The sequence below is a fragment of the Anopheles bellator genome, chromosome 2, assembly GCF_943735745.2.
Source record: "Anopheles bellator chromosome 2, idAnoBellAS_SP24_06.2, whole genome shotgun sequence".
In the NCBI taxonomy this organism is placed as follows: Eukaryota; Metazoa; Arthropoda; class Insecta; order Diptera; family Culicidae; genus Anopheles; species Anopheles bellator.
This window is the reverse complement of record NC_071286.1, coordinates 58658277-58685942: the sequence shown is the minus strand read 5'-3', so window position 1 is coordinate 58685942 and position 27666 is coordinate 58658277. Positions and strand designations below refer to the sequence as shown.

General features: G+C 47.7%; 3 protein-coding genes across 4 annotated transcripts; 1 reads left to right on the top strand and 2 right to left on the bottom strand.

The window, feature by feature from the left end:
• Window positions 1-724: 724 nt before the first annotated feature.
• LOC131212683 (tetratricopeptide repeat protein 14 homolog) lies at window positions 725-8154 on the bottom strand. The gene is made up of 11 exons (XM_058206640.1): window positions 8038-8154; window positions 7294-7612; window positions 7122-7198; window positions 6923-7045; window positions 6548-6762; window positions 5983-6195; window positions 5495-5901; window positions 5121-5429; window positions 3782-4038; window positions 3426-3703; window positions 725-3324 (listed from the first exon to the last, which is right to left on the bottom strand). Exons 2-11 carry the CDS (start codon window positions 7577-7579, stop codon window positions 1383-1385), a joined length of 4107 nt encoding a protein of 1368 aa, XP_058062623.1. The 5' UTR covers window positions 7580-7612; window positions 8038-8154; the 3' UTR covers window positions 725-1382.
• Window positions 8155-8483: 329 nt separating this feature from the next.
• Window positions 8484-9484, bottom strand: LOC131209754 (GTP:AMP phosphotransferase AK3, mitochondrial). The gene has a single exon (XM_058202889.1). It carries the CDS (start codon window positions 9366-9368, stop codon window positions 8718-8720), a length of 651 nt encoding a protein of 216 aa, XP_058058872.1. The 5' UTR covers window positions 9369-9484; the 3' UTR covers window positions 8484-8717.
• A 2541-nt stretch (window positions 9485-12025) lies between these two features.
• On the top strand, window positions 12026-14426 carry LOC131209337 (lanC-like protein 3 homolog). 2 transcript variants are annotated; one of them, XM_058202386.1, is made up of 3 exons: window positions 12026-12080; window positions 12205-12426; window positions 12492-14426. In XM_058202386.1, the coding sequence occupies exons 2-3, from the start codon at window positions 12255-12257 to the stop codon at window positions 13547-13549; spliced, it is 1230 nt and encodes a 409-aa protein (XP_058058369.1). In that variant the 5' UTR covers window positions 12026-12080; window positions 12205-12254; the 3' UTR covers window positions 13550-14426. The 2 variants fall into 2 exon arrangements, with proteins under 2 accessions (XP_058058369.1, XP_058058371.1); XM_058202388.1 differs by having other exon boundaries at window positions 12048-12426.
• The last annotated feature ends 13240 nt before the right edge of the window (window positions 14427-27666 follow it).

Sequence of the window (27666 nt, the reverse complement as noted above, 5' to 3'; positions counted from 1 at the left end):
CACGTGGTACATCGGATTCACAGTTCATTCGAATAAGACCAATATAAGGCAATAACTTGAGTTTAATTCCAACCCTTTTAATCACTGATCGTTCATCCATGATCGTTTCTTCCATGAAGATTTGTTTAAAATTATTTCTGAAATAAACATTGGTTTATTCGGAAACAGGGCCACCGCACTTAACAAAAGAGTACAAACATTTAGTTACTTAAAATCATTGATTGAAATTCAGGGCTTTTCTTTATGATATGCCGGCATTTTCGTGAGAAATTCACTATTTAACTGCCGAACGAGGAAAGGAAAACCGAAAACGCGTAGGGTACAGTGGCTGAAATATGTAAGATTGTGTTGTGATAATCTCGGTAAGCCAAAGGGCAACTCTCTTTATAATCGCCAGTGAACAGCGCCATCATGCAAACGATTGGCATTCCGCTCCAACGGGGAATGCTGTGGGGAGAAGCCTAGCGGAAGTCATAAGCAAGAGTTTTAAACGAAGAACCAAAGCCACAGCGCACGGATCGTTAGAGGCAGCGAGCAGAAACTACGAGAAGAACACAATTAAATTCTGATTAATTGAGACTGTGTATTCCATTGTGATATAAATGAAGTAACGAGGAAAAACTACAAAAAAGCTAAACGAGAAAAATACAAAAGAAAACGAAGAAAACGTAAAAAAGAGAGAGCGAGAGACACCGAGAACAATGCTGCCCACCATCATGCGGGTAAGCCATGTTTGAGAGACATACTGGTGAAGTTAGAGAACACACTAATTTATTATGAGTAAACGGCAAACTGAAAAAATTTGACAAAAAACGTACTGTGTTGGGTTTGTTTGTCCGATACCGAAATCTTTGACCACCGAGAAACTGAATCGACCGCAGTTCTTTGAGTGTAAAACTAGCGTTTTTTTCTCCTTATCCAGCTAATTCTTCGTCGCCCGCGTTTGCGTGCTCAATGGCTCCGAAGAATCGTCTACCGCCTTCAATTCACGCCTCCCTATTCCTACAGCAAAAAAAACGAAGATTTCCTACTTGTTTTTGCTCTACTAATATCGAAAACTCTGGAAACAAAATAGAATAGTTGCCCAATCCTGGCCGAGAATGGTTTTTTGCGATTCGTTTCCAAAAGAGCGATACTAACGAACTGCCTCCCCCTTTCGGATGCTACAAATAAGAATCCAACAACACGCTTTTTCCTGTGCTAATCGCTAAACGTTTACAGAGTTCAATTGTTTCCACGATTTAATGTGGTAGCGATGGTTAAAAGTACAAATAATAATTAATCGCACGACATAATCAACGATGCCGATGCGATCGATGCGAGACACACTAAATCGCCCGCGGATAGATGATTGGGGCCTATCCCGGGGAACGGCGCATCCGTTAGTAAGTGGTCTTCTTCAGCAGATCCTTGTTACGTTCCATCATTTCTTCCTTGCGCTCTTTGCGCGCTTTCGTGAGCAGTTTCTCGAGCTCTTCCATCGTCGCATCATCAGCACCGTCCTCCGTTGCGGCGGAATGCGATGCATCCGTTCCGGTACCGGCGGACCCCTTGTCCCCTGTTCGACGATCGTCCGCATTGCCTTCGCCCGAACGCCGACGCGGTGGAGGTGCTGGCCCATCATCGTCGTCTTCCCTTTCCGACCGCTTGTCATTCGCCCGTTCTTCGCGATCTGCCCAGCGGCCCTCGATGTCATTGAGAACGTTTTTGCCCGACGAGGCTGTCGACTGAGGACTTCGACTTCCACTGGCGGACTTTGAGCGACGTCTTCGCGATTTGGCCGCACGGGGCGACCCATCGTCGTTCTTGGATGTGTCGCCGTCGACAGTTCCTGCACCGTCTCGGCCACCGCCACCGCCACCACTCACGGACGAGTCGTCCTTCGAGCGCTTCGAAGACTCGCGATCCTCCGATCGTCGGTGACGATCACGGCTTTCATCGTCACGCTGATTGTCACGACTATCGCGACTCGTACCACGCCGAACCGGAGGCGGCGAGCGGTCCCGGCTGTCTCCCCGATCCCGTGCTCCGCGACTTTCTCCCCGGCGGCTATCCCGGTAACGCGGTCGATCGTCTCCCGGGCTACCGACCGGACGCCGATCCGGAGACTTGCTCGTGCTGCGGCTGTACGAACGCTGGAAGCGGCCACGGTATCTCGGGCGGAACGGTGGCCGATCGCGACCACCGCCTCCGCCACCACCGCCTCCACGGCCAACGAAACGATTGTCGCGGAAATCACGGAATCCACCACGGCGATAATGACCTCGCGAATTGTTGAACCGGTTGCCGCCGAATGAGCCCATCCGATCACCACCGTATCCACCACCGCCTCCCATGCCACCACGCCCACCACGGTAGAACCGGCGATCGAAACGGCGCCGCTCGAAACTACGCGAGCGCGAACGGCTCCGCGAGTAGCTTCCCGAACGCGAACGGCTAAAAGAACGAGACCGAGAACGGCTGAAGCGACGCCGAAAGCTACCCGAACGTGACCGTCCGCGCCGCTCGCTGCGCGATCTCGACCGTGACCGGGAGCTACCGTACGTGCGGTGACGCGATTTGCTGCGCGATCTTCGAACCGGAGGGGCCGCGGCCGGTTCCGGCGGCTTGTTGCTTGGTGTTTCCGCTGACGCTAGACGGAAGTTGCCAAACTTGTCCAAAACAACCGGACCGGACTTGACGGTTGGTGCAGTGGCCGCTGCCGAACCTTTTCCTTTCTCCATGCTCGCGTCACGGCCACGATCGTCATAACGGCTGGTACCGAACCGGCTGCCACGTTGATCGGAGTAGTGTTGTGCCTTCCCGCCGGACCCAGACCAGGCCGCGCCAGCCGTTTCTTCATCAGACTCGTTGCCGAAAGCGTGCTGTTTCTGGGCAAGAGCCGCCGAACTGCCGGCAGCGGAACCGGCCGAATCCTTCGGTGCCGGACGTTTATCCTTATTGAACATCATACGCCACTTACCGTCCTTGGCATTGTCATCGCCACTAACGCCAGCACTCGGGCCATGGTCCATCAAATCGGATGAAGATTTTCCAGCTGAAACCATACCCGACCCGGAGGAGGCCGTTTCCGTCACCAAACCGGACGAAAGACACACCTTAAACTTTGAATTTCGGAACGCATCGCGCTCCTTGGCCCGACTGTTGCCGGTTGCACCCGAAGTTCCGCTTCCTCCCGCACCGGCACCAGCGGTACCACCCAACAGTGCGGATAGAATTTCTGCCGCAGAACTACCACCCGCACCGGCTGCGGCCGATTGTTTGGCGTAGTATTCACCCAGCTTCGAACCAAGCTCATCGAGGACGGGAAAATTTTCAAAAATCCTAAGCAAAAAGAAACCAGAACCGAGATTAGAAAAGGGTATGTAGGGTAATGTGCAGTCAAATGACAGAATGCAACGCCAGTAAGCGAGCCGCGCACTTACTTCAATGCTTCACGGAGCTTATCCTTATCGATCGTCGAATCATCATCGCCTCCGCCACCGCCGCCCTTATCCTTCTTCTTGGATTTTTTTTTCTCGTCCGATTTGCGCTTCTTTTTGCTTTCCTTTTTCGCCTTTTTCTCTTCCTTCTTTTTCTTCTTCTTCGACTTGTCCTCTAATTGTTTGCGTTCCTTCTGGTACTTGGTGGCTTCGGCGACGAATCTACGCACTTTCTCTTCGTAGTTTTCTTCGTCGCGTGGCATTTCCAAAAACTTACGAACCTGCGATTAGACATAGAGGGACGATCCGTATTAGTAACGCCATTTGACTTCAACCACATCTGCTTTAGAGACGTATACCTTCTGCTCGTAATCATCAAAACCGGATTGACCGTGGGAGGAAGACGATTGACCAAACAGTCCGCCAGCTACGACGCCGCTACCACTGCCATGTCCTAGAGGATATCCCACCAGCTCACCGGCCACAACGCCACTAACGCCTGTTCCTCGGCCACCGGCCATGGCTGCCGACATGCGCTTGCTGAACGGAGACAGAGATTTCATTTTTTTCTCGCTCTTCGAACGCTTGCGTTTTTTGTTTCGCGATCCGGACGAATCTGAAAGCAAAGGAACGACGTGTGATACAACTAAAAGAAAGTGCAACCGCCACGGTACCATTGCCAGGCTTGCCGCCATGCAACGAAATGAGCGAAAACCCGCTTCGACTCGGTATCATCTAACAACAGCACACCATTACCGGAGATGGAGAAATGTTATTGCAGAATTCGGTTTATCTCTCTTTATAGTTCTCTGACTGTTAGCGCTTGTGGTACTCTTTTCCATATTTGCCCATTCGTGGTTCCGAAGAGGAATGATCGTTACTGTCACAGGCCAACTCGAATATTGTGCCTCGTTAGCATCGGTAATGTCCTTCTCCGTTTATCGAGGGCAGAGGATGCGTTTAAAGTCCTACAAAAGAAATAATCTCCTGGTACTTCGGGCGGCGCGCAGTGCGCTCGTTTGGCGTCGCTGAGCAGTGTTTGATAGTGTGTTTGTTGAAAGGAGCACCACAATGCACCCGCGTCCACCAAGAACTAAGACCTCTCGGCACCAGAATGCAATCCTGTTTACAATTTTTCTGCTGTCCCTTCTTCTCACGAACCTGAACGGATCAACCAATCGAGCGGGCGATCGTGGCCCACCAATCGTGCTTCTGCTGCTGCTGCTGGCAATGTTCAACAATAAATTGCATCTTTGGCATCATTTGAATGTAAATTTTAAAACCTAAAACATATAGGATAACTGCTGTACAAAAGTGATCGTGGACAAGAAGGAGAATATTTTTGTCAATGGTGAGGAGGGCCATGATTTTTGCTCGAACGATCTTCGTTTCACACATTTCGAAGGGTGAGGAATATAATTTAACAGGGTTTAATTAGCAAAACTTTGCCAAACAACAAAGGGCCTCATTTTTTACTCAAACAATGCACGAAGAAGGCTCAGAAACACACATCGCTCGAGTTCAAAACGAAAAAAATCCACACCACCAGGTAATGATGAGAGAGTAATCAAACGAAAAAGGATCGTTACGATGAAGATTTTGATCGAAAAAGATAAATTCGATGAAACAACACACTCAGTCACGGCGAACGCGAAAGTGTGTGCTTGAAGGTTGTATCCTTCGGTTACTCGGACCTACCAGAACTACTCGACGAATCGCTGGTGCTGCTGCTCGAATCACTGCTAGAATCGCTACTATCCGAGCTATCCGAGCTCGAATCGCTCGAGCTACTTTGATGCTTCTTGTGACGTTTTTTGCGATCCTTTTTGCTTTCCTTTTTGCGCTCTTTGCGCGCGCTTTCGGAATTGTCTCGCTTACTGCTGCTTCCTCCGCCACCAACACCACCACCGACACCGCCAGTGCCACCTAGGCCAATTCCACTACCGCCCGAAGTGTCCGGTTCCTGCTTGTTGCGATCGCTCGATGACGGCTTCACGATGTTCAGCGCTGGAACGATGCAAACACAAAAGTCAACACTCACTCTCTTTCATTATTTTACACCCTTCTCTCACCTGGCAGTTCCAGTTCGGTCGGTTCGACAATCTGCTTGCCGTACAAAGGTTTCGATTTCAAAAAGTCCAGCGATGTCTGTGCCTCCTCGTGGTGCGGTATGATGTTGAGACAGTCCTGGTACGCTTTCTTCGCTTCTTCGAACCGATTCTCATCCTCGTAGCTGCGCCCGAGCGCCACTAACGTTTCGCCCATGTACTTGCGCGCATTGGCATGCGATGGATTGAGCTTGAGGGCCGCCTCGAAGTCTTCGACCGCTTTCTTGAAAGACCCACTGTTGGCATAGAGCGCACCACGGGCCACCAAACCTTCCACATTGCGCGGATCAATGCTCAGCGCTTTGTTCAGGCACTGGAATGCCTCCGAGTGTCGACCCTCTTTAAAGTGTTCGATTCCCTCTGCCACCGATCTGTAAAACATGTGCAGAGATTCATTATTTATTCCTGCGTATCCAGTTCAGTCCCCCTTGCGTGGGACGCCGGAAACTAACCGGAATGCCCACTTGCTCGCCTGCACATTTCGCAGCTCGCTCGCATATTCCTGCGAGGGATAGCGTCCTTTTAAGCTCGACATGTTGGTGTAAAACTCGTTGCTATCCAGTCCGACCTGTTTCACCAGTTGCTCCGCCAACCGTGGATCACGGAACGACGGTGACTTTTCCAGCAGCAACTGATAGGTTCCCGGTTTTGTGTTTGTAGCTAACCTACGAAAAAGGGGAAGAACAAAATTTTAAATATATTTTCATTACAATCTCTGTTCCGATCTCTGATAATAGTTTTTCATCGCGCGTAATCGACAATCGCTATTTTGAGCACATAGTCGTTCTGAAGTAATAGCTGTATGAAATAAAAGCTGTTTAACCACATTTGTTTCAGGTAAGGGTCAACTATCCACCCCCACAGCCCACGAGTTGACCACTTATCTGTTTGCTATTATTTATTCGAACCCGAAAGATGCCCCTCCCTTGGAGAGTCATGCCAACACCGTTAAACGTTTCACATCCGATCGGTTGACATCGTGTGCTTCTACTGCATTTCCGGGATGCGTCCACTTACTTGTAAATTGCGGGGAGTTCTTCCGCCAATAACAAACCATACGTTATAGATTCCGGTGCACGGCTTTGAGGACTTCGGATCATTGTACAGACCAGTCGTCGAACGTCAGGACTCACATCGAGTACTTCGCAACAAACGAAATCATTTACGTTGTAGCCTGTCGCAATTCCCTTCGTTTGCCTGGCGGGGACAACTAAATTTTTCGCTATTGTAGCCTAAAATAGTAAACAGATTTTAAGGATCACCCAGAACAACCTTTCAAAACAGACCAATAACAATGTTTTTAAAATGAGAAACAGTTTAATCAGTTTGCCGAATCGCTTCAGTCGTGCCCATTGTTGTTGGTCGCTACCTTAATTTGCCCATTCCACTTACCTTTAGCGTTTTGTTTCGTACATAATATCTAACGTTCCCAACTATGAGCAATGGTTTCAACACTATTCCTCCGAAATTTTGGAAAACCACACTACCGTAAACCACGTCTCCCGGTCGCACAGTCTTAAAAGGGAAAAGAATGGAAGGTCCATTAACTCAAATCAGTGGTTCTTTTGGCGAGTGTCCCGATGATCGCTACCTCCAGCAGGTGGTCCAACTTGTCGATCGCTTCCACACCCATAAATGTCTCCATTGGCGGAATTTCGAAGTAATCACCTATGAAGTCAGCCACCGGAGGACGTGCGGTAACAGTAAAACATTATTCGCAACCTGCCAATGGCGGCCTTCTTTGCAGCCGGGTTTCGACTTACATTCGTTAAAATCGCGGGGGAACTTGGCATCGTTGGCTATTAGCGACCTGTCGAACAGCGTCTGTGCGTTCTTTGCCATGAACTGATGCAGCTTCAATCGCTTAGCCCGCTCACAAAACGAGAGATGTTTTTGCCGTGCCATGTAGACGCTGAAATCCGGATCGGATTGAATGCCAAGTTGCTGCAATTCATCCTGGCGTTCGGTTTCCCATATTTTTTGCAGCGGCTTCCCATGGTAACCTAGAGCACCCTCGATCAGAGCACGACTAAGTTGATGATGGCTCATTGTGATGCCCACGGGCCTTATTGTTCCGGTTCCCTGAAAGCGGTTAACGGGGCTGAGAATGTGCACCGAAACGAATGGGTTCTCTGTGCCAGCGGATTTCGGTGACTGTCGGCCAACACATGTTCAACACTAAAAACTTTTGACACACTTTCCTCCGACAGAAATCCCTACAAAACCACAGTGATCCGGCACCGGGAAGCACCGAGGGCGTCTGCAGATCCCGAGTGTCCCGCCTGCAGATGATGGCGGCAACTTTCCGGTTTGTCCAAACGATACTAGTTCGCGGAATCAAAGTGGTGGTGATTTTCACATACCAAACACCCGAGCAAACCGGAAGAAATACTTTGTCAAACTACACGCGCAGAAAAAGATGGCTGACTACGATGCAGAGTGCACATTTGCTGCAGTGACGAAAATGTTGCTACGATTGGGCGTGCACAGCGTGCGGGATAGTTTACCTGTGCAAAGATTTCAATCACCGACTGCCTCAGACACAAGTTTAATCAAGTTTCGCCAGGAACGCGTTCCTTTCTCATGTATACACGATCTGAAAAACTAAAGATCCATCAGCCCCAACTAGAGTTCCGGATCGATATGTAAAACTTTAGGCAGCATGACGCTTGACAGCACAAATCGGCGTTCTACCCGACGTCCGTATATAACGCCCAGTTGGGGTTGGAACAGGACTCTCTACAGGAGCAGAAAGAGCTGTTCGAAATTTCAAGAAGATTGAAATTAATTTAAGTTGGTGTTAAGATTTGGGCAGTATGAGTCCGAGTTGGTTTATTAAGCCAAAATAAAGGGGAAAATATATTTGGTCAATTTTGTTCAATTGAATGTGTTGAATGTTGAACGCACCCGAAGCAACTCGAGCCAAAGTTGTGAAATCAACAACGGGTTCTGTTTGTTAATGTAAGAATTTCTTTATTAAAATGTCCTACCAAAATCTACATTGTTATTGTCGTTACTTTTGGAATTACACGAACTGCCCAATATCGAGGCAACATTCCAAAATATGGTCCTTATCTTATCTGCACCAAGTCGCTCGCTATCTTTGAACGACTTTCAATGGAATCATATAGCACCAATTCGCCGGCAACATTTTAAGTCGAATAGCCCACAATATGTAAGCAAAAGCTTAGCTTAACTTTGTTTCCAGATATTTCTTCACATGCGGCCAAATTTCATCAGTCGCGCTGCCCTTAAACGTTGTCAAAACCCCTTTCTGGTCAAAGTACTCGTTGATCGGCTTCGCGCAAGCATCGTATATTTCGAGCCGCTTTCTGACCGCCACCGGATTGTCGTCCGGCCGTTGGCTTAGCGGTTCGCCGGTCACATCATCTCGGCCCGGCGTTTTCGGGTCGTTAAATCCCCGGTTGTATACCCGGCCGCTCGGCAGGTGAACCAAGCGACTCTCTATTCGCTCGATTATCACGTCAAACGGCACTTCCAAGTTAATTACGGAATCGATGCGCTCTTGCTGCCACAGATCGTCTGCCTGCTCACGTGTCCGCGGGAATCCGTCCAACAGCCAGGATTGCGTTTTGATCTGCTCGAGCTCACTCAAAATACACTTCGTTATGTAAATATCTGGCACCAGTTTCCCTTCCTTGATGTACTTCTCGGCGACCCGGCCCAGTTCCGTGCCTCTCGCGATATTCCATCGCAGCAGATCGCCGCTCGAGATGTGCTTAAGGTTGAAGCCGTGAACAATACGCGAGGATACTGTTCCTTTGCCGGACCCAGGAGCGCCCATTATGATTGCCCGGAACAGCTTACCACTAGTCATTTTTCGGTGGCTCGGAAGATGCACTCTCGGGAACGACAAGAACGAATGAACACTTGCACGGAAAGCGGCCGGTGAACGACCACTGATGCTAATCACTTCATGGTTGTACTTTGAACCAAAACTTACCCGTTTGTTGGCACGCGGTGACGTTTCTGGAGCAGGTCTGAGAGTATGATGAGAGAATTCGAGAGAACCGCGGAATTAAACGCCGACAACATTAATGCCTCTCGCGTGTAACAGCATCGCGTATCAGATAAAGGATTGATCAAATCTACCTACGAGCGGACTGATTCATTTTTTTAACTGGTTTAACTGGTTTCAAAATGCAAATGCAATCGCTCCATGGGTGTTTTATACAAAAACAGAAATTGATAAATTTACTTTAGTTTTTTTCGTATTGTTCTGTATCTATTTATTAAATCTAATTGTTGTAATTGTTGTAATTACACAAATAAAATGTACTTGAAACACCGTGATTGCTGCAAGTTGGTGTTCGAAATATTGAAGGATGACCGCCTCAATATATGCAAAATGGCTGGCGACCGCACATCGAGTATGTGGCAGAGCGGGCTAGCCAGGTGACTCGAGTCCTTCGGGCCTTGATGCCGAATCGTTCCGGAGCGACGAGTGATAGACGCAGGCTGATTGCGAGTGCGGTAACGTCAATGATCCGATACGGAGCCCCGCTATGGGCAAAGCGGCGTTCTTGCCTCGAGATACAGAGCAACTGTCGACTCCTGGATGGAGTGCAGCGCAGGCTGGCGCAAGGGGTGGCAAGCACGTTCCGCAGTGTTTCCTACAGCGTGGCCACGGCCCTCGCCAGCATGGTGCCCATCGTACTGCTGCTGCAGGAGGACGAACGCTGCATCGGGCGACGATGGCCAGCGATTGGGCAGCAAACGGAGGACACCCATCCACCACCAGACGCGACGGCCCTGCGCAAAAGGGAGCGTTTGCGCACTATCAGCCAGTGGCAAGAGCAGTGGGCGGCGGCGGGGCTAAAACCAGACGCTAGCCGGTATCAACGCTGGACGTACCGAGTCATCCCGGACATCACGCGCTGGGTCAGCAGGAAACATGGACGTGTGGATTTCCACATGTCCCAAGTGCTCTCGGGACACGGATTCTTCCGAGAGTACTTACACATAAAGAAGTTCGCACGATCCCCTGACTGCAGCTGGTGCCCTGGTGCCGCGGAGTCAGCGGAACACGCAATGTTTTACTGCCCGCGGTTCCAGCGAGAGAGAGCGGAGATGCTGGCAGACGACGGCCGCACCCCCCTCACGCCGGATAACCTGGCGAGCGAGATGCTGCGGAGCCCGGAGTGCTGGCAGCGCTTCGCCCGAGCCTGCCGAGCCGTAACGCTGCAACTTCAACAGGCGTGGCGAGAAGAACAGCGACTGGAGGCCGAGGCCGAGGCTGCGGCCGCGGCTGCGGCTGCTGCTGCGGCGCCTGCTGCAGCAATAAGATAAGTTGGCCTTCTGCACAACTTATCCGCTTAACACCTCGTTAACCGTGTGGTTAATGACGCCGTTTGTTAACTTGTTAACCGTACGTTCCTTGTCCGGCTGTGCAGAGCAAGAGCGGAGTAGCGACTGACAGCTCCTTGTAGCGGAGCTGAAACCGTCTATACGGCTACATCCGCGACTTGCGAAAGTGACTACCGTATTTTTCCGTGTATAACGCGCACCCGTGTATAACGCGCACCCATATTTTACGAGAACAAAATTGGAAAACAAATTTTTTACTTTACATTTTTCAGATATGTGATATCCAACAAATATCAAATGATAATAATGTATTACTCTAAATACTCTATAAATATTCTAAAGTAGACTAAAGATAAAATGCGTATACATTGCAAAAGACATACTAGTATTTTATATTTCGGAATAATCTTCAAACTCAGATTCACTGCTGTCTGACAAATTGATATTCTCCAATTGCTGTTCAATGTACTCCTCATTGTCACTCTCTGAAGAGTCCTCATAAATTGCGACATCTTCAGATCCATGCTGATGCCACATTTTTTAAATGATTTCACAACAACTTCTGTTTTAACACCCTGCCATGACTTAAAAACGATATTGTATGGATAATTATATTCCTAACAAGTGTTTCATTTTATAATTTATTCAATAATACTATAGAATATGTACCTAAAAGGGCACATTTGTATGCTTGGAGGAGACAAAATGTTTACTACCCTTGTATAACGCGCACCCAGATTTTAGAGCTAAAAAAATTGGGAAAAAAGTGCGCGTTATACACGGAAAAATACGGTAAATGTATAACTATTTGTAAATATGTGCTTTATTTATGTATTTATGTATATATATTATCTGAATAAAATGCGATACATCGCATTCCTGCCCCCCTGTTTGCCACACAGGATCAACACGGGGGGGAGAAACAGGTTGTTTTCCCGCATCGGGAAAAATTTAAAAAAAAAAAATATATGCAAAATGTAGTGCAACAGTTTATACTGGCTGCGGAAGCAATCTAACTTTTCAGCACGCAGCCACCTTGTCTCTCAGCCGAGTGTGAGAGAGCGTGTGTGAGTGTTGCGTCTTCAGCACGCACACTGTCGCAGTTTGACATTGCCAGAGATAGATGCCAAGTCAAAAGAGACTGCAGAAAAATAAAAACACCCGCTGGAAAGGGTGAATTGCTGGCCGCACGGAAAAAGTGGTGCTTCTTTTAATTTCCCTGGTAACCGGCAACGATCTTCTCGCTCACAGTGGCTACGGGCACGATTTTGCCCATACTGCGTTCAGTGGGAAGTCCCAAGTGTGCTAATACGCAGGAATTGCCTGCCTTCTCTCTATCATTGTAGTATTGAGTGCCAAGCAACAGCTTCCCCCGCGAAGGATTCTCCTATCTCCTATGGGCACCCGATATTTTGCTAACCCCTTTCCGGACTACGGTGGCGGCCCCATATCACGATGCGATGAGCATATCAAGGGTCTAATACAGTCCTACGTCAATTTGATAGTAGAAAACACCAAACTCGACCGAAACACCGACCAGCGGGGTGATTTATACGTGGGCGATGCTGGTAGTTACTGCTTCCATGATCCTAGAACCGCCAGAGCCGTTAACGAGTCTCACCGTTTGTTTTAGGCATTGCTTTTATGTTTCTGAGGCTGCACGATGCAGGAATTTTCGGCCAGGAAGCACTCCAGTACGCGAAACAGTACATCGTGAACGCGAAAGCCCTTGCGGGACGGTACGCGGGTCGACCGGAAGAGCGCTGTTCGTTCCTGTGTGGCAATGCTGGAGTGTACGCCGTGTCGGCGGCCATCGCGCACAGGCACAGCGCGAAGCAGGAGATGGACGAAGACTTACGTTGCTTCGCCACCGGGATAGAGGTGTGCAAACGGTTGGATTTCAACAAGAATGGCAGTGACGAGGTGCTGTTCGGACGGGCCGGTTACCTGTCCGGCATCTACTGGCTGCACCAGACAATCGACCGGAAGCTGTTTTCCCACGAGATGCTCACGCTCATCTGTGCCACCATACTCGAGAGTGGCAAACGCCATCGCAGTCTTCTACCTCTCTACTATCAGTGCTACGGCGATGACTATCTCGGGGCCGCCCACGGGACGTCCGCCATCATGCACATGCTGCTCGAATCGCCACTGCAACAGAATCTGAGCAGTGTGGAAATGTCGCTCGTAAAGAACACGGTGGACGGGTTACTGGGGCTGCAGGACAGCGAGGGTAACTTTCCGACCACGCTGCAGGATTGTGTGCGACGGACACGCTCTGAACCGCTCGTCCACTGGTGCCACGGAGCGGCCGGAGTCGTTTATCTGATGGCGAAAGCATATCTCGTGTTTCAGGAGCAGCGCTACCTGCAATCGTGCATCCGCAGCGCGGATCTCGTGTGGCGCAAGGGGCTGCTGCGAAAAGGGCCCGGCATTTGCCACGGTGTAGCCGGCAGTGGGTACGTGTTTCTGCTGCTCTACAGGCTCACCTCCGACCCGAAGTATCTGCACCGGGCCTTGAAGTTCATGGAGTTTCTTACGCACGAGGAGTTTATTCGGAATGCCCGCAATCCGGACTGTCCGTTTAGCCTGTACGAGGGTTACGCCGGCACAGTGTGCTTTCTGATCGATCTGTTGCGCCCCGAAAAGGCCGCATTTCCGTTTATGGATGTGTTCGAGAAGAAATTCTAAATCGGGGCAAGATGCGACAGCGGGCGGCGATCAGGTGACGATCGATGACCGATCGGGGCCGAAAGGGAACCCGACCCGGGTTCGATGCGTAGACAGTTTAGATTACATTAATGGCACAAAGCAACACAACACAACTTTACAATCGCATCGCCGAGGCCGGCACAAGGGCTTCGGCACCATCTCATCTTCTTATGCATTGACCTTTCTTACTCTCCGCAATAAGTGTTGTCCTTTCGAACCGAAAAGAAAAACCAAACCATAAGAAAACAGAAACACTCTCAAAGTGACCACCGTGTGGTCTCGCTATCGCTTCTCGTACGGATCCTGCAAAACTGCCACACAAATGTAAATCGCAAGGGCGTAGAGACCGTACTTGGAACGGCGTATTTAGCGTAGTGTTGTAGCATGTAACAGATGGCGATGGCGCAGAGCCAGGAGTCTGGCCCGCCCTACCCGTGCACCATAGATATGCGGCAGTTGTGATTCGTAACTTAGTTTTCTTCCTAGTGTATAAAATGTCGCACTACGGAAGCACGTGGTGTCGTTCGAAACGTTTAGGCAAGAAAGAAAATAAATACCAAACAAGTGCAAACCCGTTTGCAAACCCAATGCACCACGGTGAAATAGTCACCGATCGAACCGATGGTTGCGATAGTATCCTCCCCCCAAACAACGATTAAAGAATGATCAGCTCCAGGTTATCGACTATCAATTCTGACTCCGTTCTAGCAAAACAAAACAACAAAAATTCTTATCGTGGCTGTTTGACCTGTTGGCTATAGGACTAAGTGATTACGGTACTGGAGTGGACGATGATTATTGGTGAATTATATCTTTTTGGATGCAATAAAGTTAATCATATGAAATGTTCATTCAACACAATCGAAACCAAACTGTGACTTCTGCAAATTCGTCTCTTCCTTCTTAGGCACCATACTAATTGTTTAAGCGTCGATAACGAACACGTGTTATGGATATAATGTCCCCAATAACCGTTTAAATTTTTTTTTCGGTTATTAACGATTCAACGATAAAGTCAAAATGAACTGTCCGTCAAACAAGTTTGATACGCGCTCATTTGTAACGCCGGCAGAAAACGCCCATGCTTAATTAATATAAACGATAATTTTGTACGCACATTTTGCTCGCACTAATTATCGATCTAATATTCTACAAGTGATAGTGTATAGATATAGTGCTTCCGGCTAGAGTTCCTCGCTGTTCCCGATATAATGGCTCTTGTAACATGGTTGCCCCCTGTGGATGCGATTATGACTCTATCCAAATTAAAAATGCGCCTTCGAGTGTTAAAAGAGCAACTATAAGCTCGAACCCTTCTGAACTTATGCTTCATTTAGCTGGAAGTCCATTAACTGCTCTCTTTCTCTCTCTCTCTACCCTGTAACCTTTTCACGCCCCCCGAAGTCAACGGTAATCAGTGCGAAGCGCGACGGATCCCATGTTTTCGGCGCCCACTTGCTCCAAAAACGCAGAGGTTCAGTCTGTCGCAATCCGCATCGTCGGTCGATAAACTCCGTCAGCGAAGTACGCCTCCGAGATTCGGGCTCCATTATCAGCAACAGCTCTCGGGCTTAGAAGGGGGCCGGCAGCGAGAACGATAGCGCGGGCCCCGGCTGGCAAAATCCCTTAAAACGCTCTCGGCCGAACGCACCGCACCAGAAACTAGGTTAAACATATACACTTTTACTCTCGCCGGTGGTTGGGCGGCCCAGCACATTACGCTCCCTTAGGGTTTTATGTTGAGGCTTATGTGCGGCGAAGATACTAACCTCCGGGTGAACGTCGGCGTCTTAGAACGATTGCCGCCCGTCGATGTGCGCGGCCCCTTTTTACTTTCGCTGTGTTGTTGCTCCTGTAGGGGGAATGAAGCGGGCTTGTAGCATGGGACACAGCATAATGCTCTTCGCAACAACAAAAACCGTGCGTACATCTGGGCCAGTGATGCCGGCTCATCGCCGCTCCGGCACCGCGCAGAACCCTCCCGAACATGGACCTTAGTTGGTGTGCTGGGGAGATCCGCGAGGGGGGTTGCCACGTCAGCCGCACAGGGAGCACGACAACGACGGCCACGGCGACGACAGATTGAGCTGGCAGGGAAGGGAGCACAAAATCGGACGCATCCGAGTCCCGAAATTGGGCATATTTTCGGGAATCAGACCGCGAGGTCGTTGAACTCGCGTAGGCCTTCTTGCGGCTGCGTTTTAGCTTCAGTTACGCACTATACGCAGAACCACGTGAAGGTGTTGTAGAAATGGTACCAGAAAATTATATACAACCGGGGATTTATTTTAATGAAATAATAAAACTGGTGAACCTATTTATGATACAAAAAAGGGGACACAAAACTTGGAAATTAATTTTGAATTTTTGAAGTTTTCCATCAAATTGCTCTTATTCTAATGGCATGTCATGAACGAATTACCGATTGCGTTGAAAACAGTCCACTGGGTGTAGAAACTATGCATTCCAGTAATTTGAAATCATTAAAACCTGGACATTTTGTAGAATATTTTTCTTCAATGCCTTGGTATGATTTTGACTCGTCAATATAAAGAAAATCGATTCGAAATGCATTGTTGTATGTAAATGACAAAGTACTAGCAATAAAATTAAATAAATTATCTCGAAAACAATGTTTTACAAGAAAGTTAAGACAATTTATAAAAGCAGTATTAGCCTTCAAAACTTCACCTCGCAAGTGTTTCTAGACTTGTGGTGAATTTATTTGGTGAAGGTACTTTAAATCAATATGACCGAAAGCGGTATATCCCTAGCGCTATCCCCCTTGCGCTCAGCTTCCTCGCTACATCCTTGCCAAAGCGGACGCCAGGTCACTTTCAACAGCGAACGTCTTTTTCGGCACGTCTGCAAAACCGCCACCGATCGATCGAATAGAGAGAGGGAGAGAGAGATAGAACGAGACTCAAGAAGACGTGTTTTCGGGTTTTCCTCCTTATGTGGTCGATTGTTTGCAGCCTATGGCACATCTGAAAATGGTAGTGATAAAATTAGATCCAAAAAGTGCGGCCCGATTCCGTCACGGAACAAGTGGTGGAAAACAACAAGAGTGCCCCGAAATGATGCCGCCCGGTTACACCAAAGATATGCGCTGGGGCCTAAGGAAAAAGGGGGGGGGCCTTATGTATGGGAGCGGTTTTCGGCTTATGTACAAACACTAGGGAACACGTGCCGTGCGGTCATTGACCGATAAAGAGCCACTGTGCCGAAAAGTGCGTAGTATCGGTTTCGGGGACTGCGTCGGTCGTATCCCCGGGAAAGGCGAGAAAAATCGTGGTTCGGGAACGCTATTTAACAAGCGCGTCTCTGAGCTATTTTTCATGTTACGTTGTGTCCGCAAGTAAGATAATTTTGATTACGCCAAAGGTTCGTTTTAGGAAGTTTGTATGACAATGCTCACAACTTCCCTTAATCAAGCAAAATAATCTACTGAACTGACTCATATTCACTTGTACGTTATAAAGGCATTTTGATAAGGCTTTTAATTTGATACTACACTTCTATTCCATTCCCTTTCTATTGCGATACCAAATACTCCTGTACTAATAGCTATCTATTTCTTCTGTATTGCCATCAATTTAATAATCCGGAGATAATCAATAACCAATCTGGGAATTCATCCGAAAACTCTAAGTCTCTCGGACAACTTCAGAATAAATTGAATCTTAAATTGGCATTGGCATTGGCAATTGGACAAAAACGAGCTGATCTGAAAGCGCTACTAAAGATCAAAATTATCTAAAATTACCAACTTTCGTTTTATTAAAATCCCAAAAAAAACTGACTGAAAACGCTTCATCCGTTTTTCATAATCCATGTTCCAGTTCCAGTCGCGTTCCACGCTGTGTCCTGGGCCCGCATTGTAGTCCCTCGGCAAACATCGCGCCCGCGCCGTTATCGGTCGGGTTTTTGGCGAACGCGATTTGGCCGATTCAAAGATTTTGGCTCGTGCAAAAGCTACGAACCGGGAGAAAAACGCGCTGATTCAGGCGACGAGATGTGTCTCCTCGGTACATAAGGCATATTTGGGGCAATAAATAATGCGGCGGTGCATGTGATACGGTGCCGTAGAATAATATTCATAAATGCGCATAAAAGTCCAATAAACATGGGGCTCTGGGTGTAATGTGAAATTCCTTCCATTTTTCTCTGCTGGTGTAGCAAAAATACTGCGCCAAGCAAGACACAATCGATAGAGATTTCAGAATGTTTTTGGGCTACGAACGTTAAGGTATACATTTAAATAAATGTGTAAATTAATATTCTAATATTATTTCCATGAAATGCCAATATTACATCGTGTCAAGATACAATTTTTCTACAGCCGAGTTAGCCCGGGATAAGGCTATTGTGAAGTGGAGGAAATGCCACATGTTTCTCAGGGTAATCTTGTTAAGTTAGATTATGTTAACTATTAAGTAAATGTAATAAATACGGCTCGATCCGTTCTTCTAAGATTACAAAAAAAGATACAATTTTATTTCAATCATTTTAGATCGATTACCGAAGTTTGGCTATCAATCTCGTACTAATACGAACAGTTCGCTTGTGGACTGAAACTGCTTCGTTAGATCGATCGATGACTTCACGAACAAAATATGAAACTCGCATAAATGGCCATTGGTCGAATGAAGTGGGAAAACTAGAACCGTTTACGTGCCGATAAACGACCGGCACAATGGCCAGATACATTGCCCCCCTCCGAAAACCGATGTTCTCGTTATGCTCCCGTGGGGTTGTCCGGTTCGGAAATGGATTTACTTTTATCGCTGGCCGCAGCGGAGCACTGGAGCATTAGAAATCGAAATCAGCCACCGCATGTTGCATGCTCCCTATGCTACTGAGCATGCGTTTCGTCCACCACCGCCGCCGCCGAAGCCGCGAACGACGCATAAAAGTGAGAGTTCATTGGTCTAGTGACCCCGCGGTAGCGGCGGAAAGCGAGCGACACGTGCACCGGGGGCCAGCACCATCCCGACCACCACTAGCGCACCCTAGTGAGCTAAGCACCACCACCACCACCAGCAGCGCGCTTGTGTTTAGCCCTTTGCCCAACAACAAGATACCAAACTCGGAGCGGCATGCTCGACGGCGGCGTGTTCCGGTTCAGTATCGGGTTGTCAAAATCTATTCTTCTATTTTTGGGTGACGCAGCGCCGCGTCCGGAGGAAGCCTGGCTTGCCCTTCCGTGGCCCGGAACCCGCCCATCCGCTTGGTCTATTGCGCAACACAGAGGCCTCTGCTCGGGTGGAATGCCAAGGCATCATTAACATCTTCATGAACGGAGACGGAACGAATCCGAGTGCCCCGACTGACCACACCTCGCCAGGAGTCCTTTCAGCGAGAAAGGCAAACTCTGCTTCCAAGGGTTCTGGTGGTACGACGAACCTTGTTTCCCGATAGTAGGGCACCAGCCCAGTGCGCCTGCCTGCCAGCCCGGCCTGCGGTCGTTGCACTCTTCGTGATGGGCCAGCAGCACCAGCATAACACCCGGGTAGAGAGCGCGGCCAGAAAACACTTGGCCGGGTGAAGCGGTTCACGGTTTATTAGATCCCGTGGCATCGCATGGTTTCGGTGGCAGGGCCATTAGAAGCGTCTTATGTTTTCGTACATCACTCTATTCCACGCATGCAGATAACAAATGGCCGGTTACCAGGGCCGGGTGTGAGGCGAACTTGTCAATCTGAGCAGAAAAAGTTTTACGACCTGCCCGCGAGCGACCGGTCGCTTTTATCTTTGGTGAATGTATCCCTTTTCGCTCGTCGCTAATGGAAGCGTAGGATAAATTAAAATATATAGAAGAAGCTACCATGTTTGGGCCTTAGGGATCGAATAGAGCGATCGCCACACGATACTATTGGCCTATTTGAGTAAGACGAAACATAAATTCGGAAACTCTATTCTAATTCTGTTCGACTGTCACTTATTCGTTAATGAACATTGTTGTTGTCCATTTCTCCGCCAATACTGATTGAATGTATCGAATGAGAGTTCGTTCCAAAACGGATATGTTGAAGGTTTCCCAAAGCCCAAAGGAACCAAGTATGATCATCCAAATGATCTAAATGAATGTCAAAAGCTGTAGGAGTTCAAAACTGAATCAACACTTTAAAAAAATGGAGTGTTGCAATATTTTCATGCTCTAAAAATATGAAGTAATACAAAAGCTCCAGACATAGCTTCTAATGCTGTACGGGAACTGTTGCGCTCAGTAGCGATTTTTTTTCGCTTCGTTCTGAATATTTTGATGCGGGATGCCAATTATCAACAACGTCGTTATAATTTTGGAATTTGTCGAACTAGAAAGATTGCTCAGCCCGTTCTTTAAGAGTTAAAAAAACGATTTGCAACACCTATCTTACCAGCTTAAAATCGCTTTTGAGTAATCTTCGGGTGGCCCATAATTAACCCTTAAGCTATTTAAAGTTCTTAAATGCCGTCCACGTTCTTAGCTTCAATTTTGCCGAAGAACCAGAAGAAGTCTTCAAATATCGTACCGTTTGAGTTGAAAACCTACCACTTCGGAAATAAGTTTTTCATATTTCACAATTTTCTGCGACCAAGATTGTATTTTATACACAAAATTGAAGAATCAACCTTTCAAATAAAGGTTCAAGCATCAAACAATATTGAACCGTTTTTTCAACCGAAATTAATAAAAGAACTCTAGATGGCGAACACTGTACAATTTATGATGAACCTTCCTGCATCGCTATGGATAAAGAAAGAAACATTATTGAAATTGATTCGTACCCGTTAGTCGCATTAGGCATTGGGAGCCAATGGGCTATCGGTTGGCTGCCAATGTTTTACGCACCCAGACCCTAGATCCTCAGGAACTCCCGGACGGATGGTTTAGCTATCGGAAAGCCCTTTCCTCGATTAAACGGCGGTTGCCAAACAATGCGCACTCGTCTCGTCTTCAAACAACCAATTTCGAGCGGCTATCGAAACCAATCGGAGTGCCGCTGTGGCTTAAGTGCTTCGCTGCGCGATTGAGCCATGTTTCGGAGCCAATGCTTCGGCCAAGAAGACTCAGTCAACCCGAAAAACGCCAGAACTCCAACATCGGAGCAGCGCTTGTTTGCGCGATACATCACCCGAACACGTCCAAACATAAACTTTTCCGTCAAGAGCATTTTGCGCAACCGTGGGGCGTTCCACTCCGGTTCGGCTTCCAACCCCCGGGATTCGCCGGGATGCTGCTGCTCCGTGCCTGTGTGCCACTAGGCCAGCGTTCGGCGTCCCAACTCCGAGCCCTCCCAGAGCGCTCCCGCGTGACACGTGTAAACAATCCACGCCACGAGCCGATGAAAGCGAAAAGGGCATTGACCGCGCCCGCCAGGAGCGGCCGGATCCCGGTCGGTCCCCAACATAAAATGCGGTAAATACGCGGTGGTCTCCCCGGGCAACAGCCCGGGTCGATCGGTGGAAGCAGCCGAGTAAATAATGTGCGGGATCTTCCGCGTTTATGTGGCCACCTTTCCGTTTCTATCTCGGTGGTGAGGCGGCGGGGCGGGCGGGCTGGCGGCGTGCAGCTCCACCGGTCGGTCGGGCACGGGGCCCGGTTTCCTCGTTTGACTATTTCGGGCGTTGGTTTTTCGGGGTGCGGTAGCGCCAGAATTGGGTCAATTGAAAACAACGAAAGCATGCACACGGGACGGTGTGGTCGGGGGGCGGTGAAGGGCCTGCGAGGCCAGCATAAACTTCAGGGCGCAAGGGGAGGCCGATCATTCGGTGCGCCGCCCGAAGCCGACCGAAGCACCGAAGACATCGAAAAACATCGCCAACATCGTCATCCCCACTCTCTCGGGTGGAGCGTTGTACGCTTGTCCGCCGGCCACGAAGAGGTCCAATTCTTCCCCAACTTGTTTGTGCTTTTTTCTCTCCCGAATGCCTTCGACTGGCCAGTGCGCAGGATCGCCAACGGGTTATGCCGGCTACCGGACCAATATCACGTAGCGCTTGCATTTCTTCTTCCACTTCGCCTATTTGGCGGCCATCTGTACCGATTTGCCAATAGGAAGCATCGATCAGCATCGCTGGCTGTGAGTCAAATAATAGAAGAAGGTGAATTTTGAAGTGGGAATTTAGAATGTTTGGAATGTGGAAATAAGTCGGTTCTTCATTCAGTTCTAATTAAATTTCTACACTTGAAACGTTGCTTCATCGGCTGGTTAAAAATGGCCTCTTTCTAGTGGGTGTTGGAAGATGCGAAAGAATATAAGGGTTCCAATCACACAGTAATGAGAATGTAAAAGTCGATTCTACGCCTCAAACTCAGCTAAAGTACACGTTCGAATGCGTGACTCGACTACAACTCCGGTTGGTTACATGTCGCAAGACTTCTTCGAAGCCACAACAGACCTATCCGTGGTGAGGCAATGGTCCGGAAACAACAACAGTTAGCGGTACGCCCTTTTTTAGTTTTATGGGTTTTTAATCAACTGCCTCGACCCCGATGTCCTGATTGCTAGTGTTCCATCAATCATGTAGCACACGCACCACTCACTCAAACCGACGAACCGTAGAGATTAAAGCATCAAAAACATGTCAATCTTAAACTTCCTGACCCTGGTGATGCGATTAGTTACGCATTTTAATTATGCGCATGTGGCTATAAATGACATCATTTACTTATACAATCCGACCCAAGAAGACACGGAAAACGGAAAAGTCCTGCAAATAAGTGATAGGCAAAAAAATTATGGACTGGCGCTCTGACAAGAAAAGTTCACTAATTTCATCCTTTCGTAGGCATGGTATCATTTTTAAGATCATCAGAACATAATGAGCCAGTGATCAGTGATCTTAATCGATTAAAAACGAGCTCAGAAACACACACTTTAAATTGGTCTATTAACTGAAATGAAGTAAAATAGTTTACGAGCAACACAACCTGTTTTATAGGCGATCTCTTCAACGATTCATCTACAACTCAAACGTATGCGGATTGAATCCATAAATAGTAATTTGCATCACCATTGAGGATCGTTTGCCATAAAAGATTTGATCTGCGAACGAATGGTAAAAACCTGTAAGGTCGTCACCGTGCCAAGGACTCGAAGTGATCATCAAAAGCTGCTGGTTTTAATCAGTTTTGTTTAAATGAAACAGCTATAACCGCCACTTCAACCGATGGAGGACCACAGTATATCATCCGAACTTGACATCGATTTGAACCAGTCAACACTTTAAAAACCAATTATTCAGCTGCCTAATGGTGCTCACTGATTTGTGAATCAGTAAGTGTTTGCTTTACATTGATAATCTCCTCCACGTTCTCATCAAAAACAAACCAACAAACGCTTGCGACCCTTCCGGATGCGCAATCGCTCAAAAATAAATTATAACCTTCCCATATCTGTCGGTTTACGCATGTTATAAATAGCATCATAAATTTATCATTTTCAATGGCGATTGAGTAATTGAAACGCTTTGACGTCCTTTCCGCTAGTCTTCAGCCTTTCCTTTGCTTAAGAAAAAGTGCCCTTTCGGTTTCACCCCATGGCGATGCTGATAGTGCTGTAATTTTTTCACGCTTTCCATCATTGGCCGATAAGACTGGAACAAGGACGCAACAGAGAGAGTAGCATGATAGTGTCAATGTTGTGTCTTCATGCGCACGCAACTTCCAGCAAATTTGGGTTTTTTAAAGGCTTGGAAGGAAATGATTGTGAAAGTGTTGCCATGTGACGAACTAATGTTTTGCAAGAAAATTATTTTGGCATCAGCAATTACTGAAAACATGCAACGGAGAAGAATTTCATTGCCTTGCTCTTTTTATATTTTACATTTTATTACGTCTATAATTTATTTTTTAACCTTGTCACACTCTTAACATTATAAAAATTCTTATAACTTTAAAGAAAAAAATGCTAAACAGAATTTTCCCAAATAACAAAGATTAGTTCGAACAAGCTAAGCGTGACGAAAATGTTCTTACTTATTTATTTCTTTTATTCAAACCCTTTCGAACATTCTCAGGCCGAGTGAAATCTATGCTTTTGATGTCGATTAATTCTATCAATTGTTTAGCATTTAGGTTGAATAAAAGGAACAACGTTAGGTTGAATTTGACGAAGTACCGTTTCCGGTTTCATCCAGCTCCATTGTCCTACGTCCGTTGATCCGTTTGCTTTCTTTCCAGTGCGCATAGGGTTCGAAAAAGGATGCTCTTTTCGTTGTGCATAGGTCGTCGACCTCTCTAGTTGGTACACTCTTCCCACGCCAATTGCACTGCACGGAACATAGCACAACAATCGCTTCTCTTCAAAGCACAGCGTCTGCTATCTCACATTGTTTTGATCTCTGAAGAATCTTTTCTTCCAAACCGACCCAGGTCATTAACCCTCCGTTTGGATCGGTTTCTGGTAGAAAAGGTGCCGAAATCCTTCTCACATCCCGGCATTACTTGGAATCGGATAGCACATTCGAAATTGGTTGGGATCAACACACCTCCAAGGATCTGGTCGACCTCGGGCCGGTGACGATGGGAAAGTTGTGTCCTTTTTTAGGCGACTGCACTCCCATCGAGTTCATAGACCTCCGCCACTCACCTGGCTGCTGTCGCTTATATCGGCCACAGTGCATCCATCGGGGACAGAAAAGCCGAAGAAATGATTGCACCATTGCATAATGAGTGCAGTGAGAGGATCGCGTGAGATCATCCCCCCCACTACGATCCGATCGCCCAGGCAGCCACTCTCTCACCGACGGTTTTTACGTAACACCTCGCCAAGAATGTCGGCCCCCTGTCGGCTGATGCTGATCGATTTTTGGAATCTCTACTTAAACGGCAACTACGTAGCGAACTACGCAACGCTGTTACGCATGACGCTGGTGGTGACGATTTTTTGGCAGCAAATCCTGTGACCGAACCTTTCATTTGTTGCATTCGATTGGTGTAGGCCCCGGCCCGGAGCCCTTCACTTGCGCCGACTAGCTCAGTGTTTGAGGTCAGTCCCACTACTAGGACACCCCATGGTCTCGATATTCAAGCCTTTCCATTTATTTGCCAATTGGGCTATTTTTGGTTTTTGCCCATCGGTCGATCGAGCATCGGGCGGTGACTCCGCTTCATACAAATCAAATATTGATTTGAAACTTGTTTGTTCTTATCTCCCAAATGAATTACATTCATAATTATTTGTTTGTTTTGTAAATTTAAAATTATTATTCTAATAAATCGTTGTATCCAACGTTGAAATCTAACAGCTATTCGCGTCAATTGAAGCACATCCGTTACCCAGCTATCAGGCCCATTACTCTAACGCTGACAACACTTTATTTCGCAAGGCCAAAGTGGGTTGCGAAAAATAAATCCCAATAAAGTAAATTCGCGAAACATGGCAGCTACGAGCCAATGTCGGTTAAGTTGAGCATTTTACGAGCTGACCTCTGATTTACGACAGACCATTGATTGTTCCGATTTACGATCTTGAGCTTCATTAAAAGTTGCGATTGCCTTACTGTATTATTGGACGAACTTAGAACTTCTCAGTTAATAACAAGCAGTTCCTAAACAGCACCAGTTGGTTCATCCTATTCCGCTCTAATCAGCACTCACAACGGCAATTTGTGTGCTCAAAACAAATTTATGGCGTAGATCGCGCCTCGATGGAATACAATGTCGGTGTGACTACGAAATTCGCAATCACAACAACAGCTCCTGTGGCTCGTCCGTGGATCATCCGTCCGTGGATCATGAATGACAGTGTACATCAACTTGACTTTAAGTTGGTGCTTGATACGACTCACTCCGATTTAATTATAAAACCTAAATAAAACAACAGCTCAATTTGAATACTTTCTATCGAAAAATATATTCACAGTTTTGCACTACTTTGCTCTACGTTCCATCAAATCAGAGTTCTAATTTATCATCTAAATCGTAGGATCAGCTTGCATCTTTATTAGTGCAGGGAATTGATTGCTGATGATGTTCATTTTGGAAATGATGGAAATGAATGATGAATGGAAATGATGGAAATGAAAACTGATGGAAATGTATTAAACTAAAAATATAAATTTAGTAGTGAAAAAATATTGAAACGGAATCCTTTCCTATACCTAGGTGATCTCCATTCCATCATGAAAATATTTAATTTTTTTTCGTTTTATGTTACGTTTTTTCAGTTAGAGCTCAGTCAACCATTAGCTTTGTCCGTTTTGTGAATATTAATTTTGTTTTTGGCAATTATTGACCTCGCCATTGGAAATAAGTAATCTCTGGGATAAATCGATGCAACTGCAACACTGCAACTGCATCGGGCCATCGTGTCTCGACACGATGATGCACCCGATCACGACGACCAGCCGAGCACGGCGAACACGAACCGCGAGCGAAGACCACGACGATGATGACGACGCGCTCGGGAACCGGCCGGAACTTGTGATGGGTTTTGCCCCCCTTCGCCCCGATGCATCCTTCAGACCACCACCCCCAAGCCCACCACCCGTTCCGACGCCGGTCACGGGAGGTACGGCACAACGTTTCGCGCCCCAACGGCCGGCACGTGCGAGCCCGAGCTCGACCGACGGAATGGGTTCAGTGACACAGTCCTCTTCTTTAATACTCTCGTTAGCCGCGGCCCAAGCGCGCGGGTGAGCCTGGCAAGGGGAGCGGTGTGGGGTCCCGGAGCATCGAGTGCTTCGGTGATTTTGATGCTCTATTCCGCCGCCGCCTCTCGGCTCCAGTTCGATCTGCTACGATCCGCGCGGCGACCGAGACAGCGGCTGCTGTTCTAGAGGGGTTGGTTGACAAGTTTCCTCAGCACGCCGAGCACAACTCCGCACCGAGGTGATGCCCCAAAAGTGCATCCCGCGGTCAATCCCAGAGCGCCCATTATCCTAGAGCGAGGTTGAAGCTTTGGAAAATAATATTTGGAATTCGGATAATTATTGACATTTAAAATCAAGTCCCTTATCGTGTTCTCAAAGAAATTAGGTATTAGCTGTTACAAATCTTTGTCTGTCGACTTACTTACATGTCTTTGAGGCGCTGTAATTGGTGTTTTAATTGTCGCTAAATATGCTATCAAAAATTCTATTTCATATGAGGTTAACCTCAACACCTCAAATGGTTCTAGTTTGAGTATCTTAGTCAATTTCTGGAACTTTGGAACATTCTGTTGCAAACTCTTGAGGTAATCCACTTTTAAAGCAACCCGTTGCCGGCGAGTTTTCTACACCACCTACTACTTTCGTGCGCTTCTTCCCTATTCCGTGTGCCGGCTCGAAAACGAGCCGTTCTAGAGCGGGTTCTGCTCCGTGGCCGGCGTCCGACGACGACGACAGGAGGTCGTCGTTTAGTTCGTCGACCAAATTACGGCTCCAACCATAAAGTCCCACGCATCGTCAAACCCGCGCTGCGTATATCAATCGCTTCATTGCGTCCCTCCGTCTTATCGTCGGCCAAGACACCACAATGCCCGTTTAGTCATCGACGTTCCCAAACCACCGAAAACCCTAGCTGCACTTCGCTGCATCGGAAGCATGGCGGGCCACCTCTAGCATCGGAATGCCGCACGTTTGCCCCGAATCGAAAGCCAGTCCGGCTTATCGCCCGCAACTATGTCGCAAGCAGTTACCGTTGTTTATTATCCCTTAACCGGCTCGAGCTCACCGGGGTCTTGCATTCTCACCGGTGGGGTTCATTTGAACTGTTTTACCCGAGACTCTCAGTGTTCGTTTGGCGGGAGAGAAATTTACTGAAATACCCACTGATAGAGAAATTGCCTCATCGGGACCGCGTCTAGGCCAAACATCGGGGTGTCTGAGGGAACTCTGCAGTAACCTGAATAGCTCCTAGAACCCGGTTTCAGCCCCAAACTGCACCTCGCAGATGATCCGAAACAATCAAACCGCGAACCAATTTATCTCCAGCCGATGCAATTAATTGCGCTAAACGGTCACACGTTCATCTGTCAACGGCCCGTGGCCACATATGAGGAGCAGATTGGCTTAATTCTTGCAGACTCGCCTCGACTTGGCAAAAGCCGCCCGGTGGCTGCATTCGATTCGACAGCGCGTCAAGGATAAATCGGCGGCCAACATTCGTCGATTCGCCAATCAAA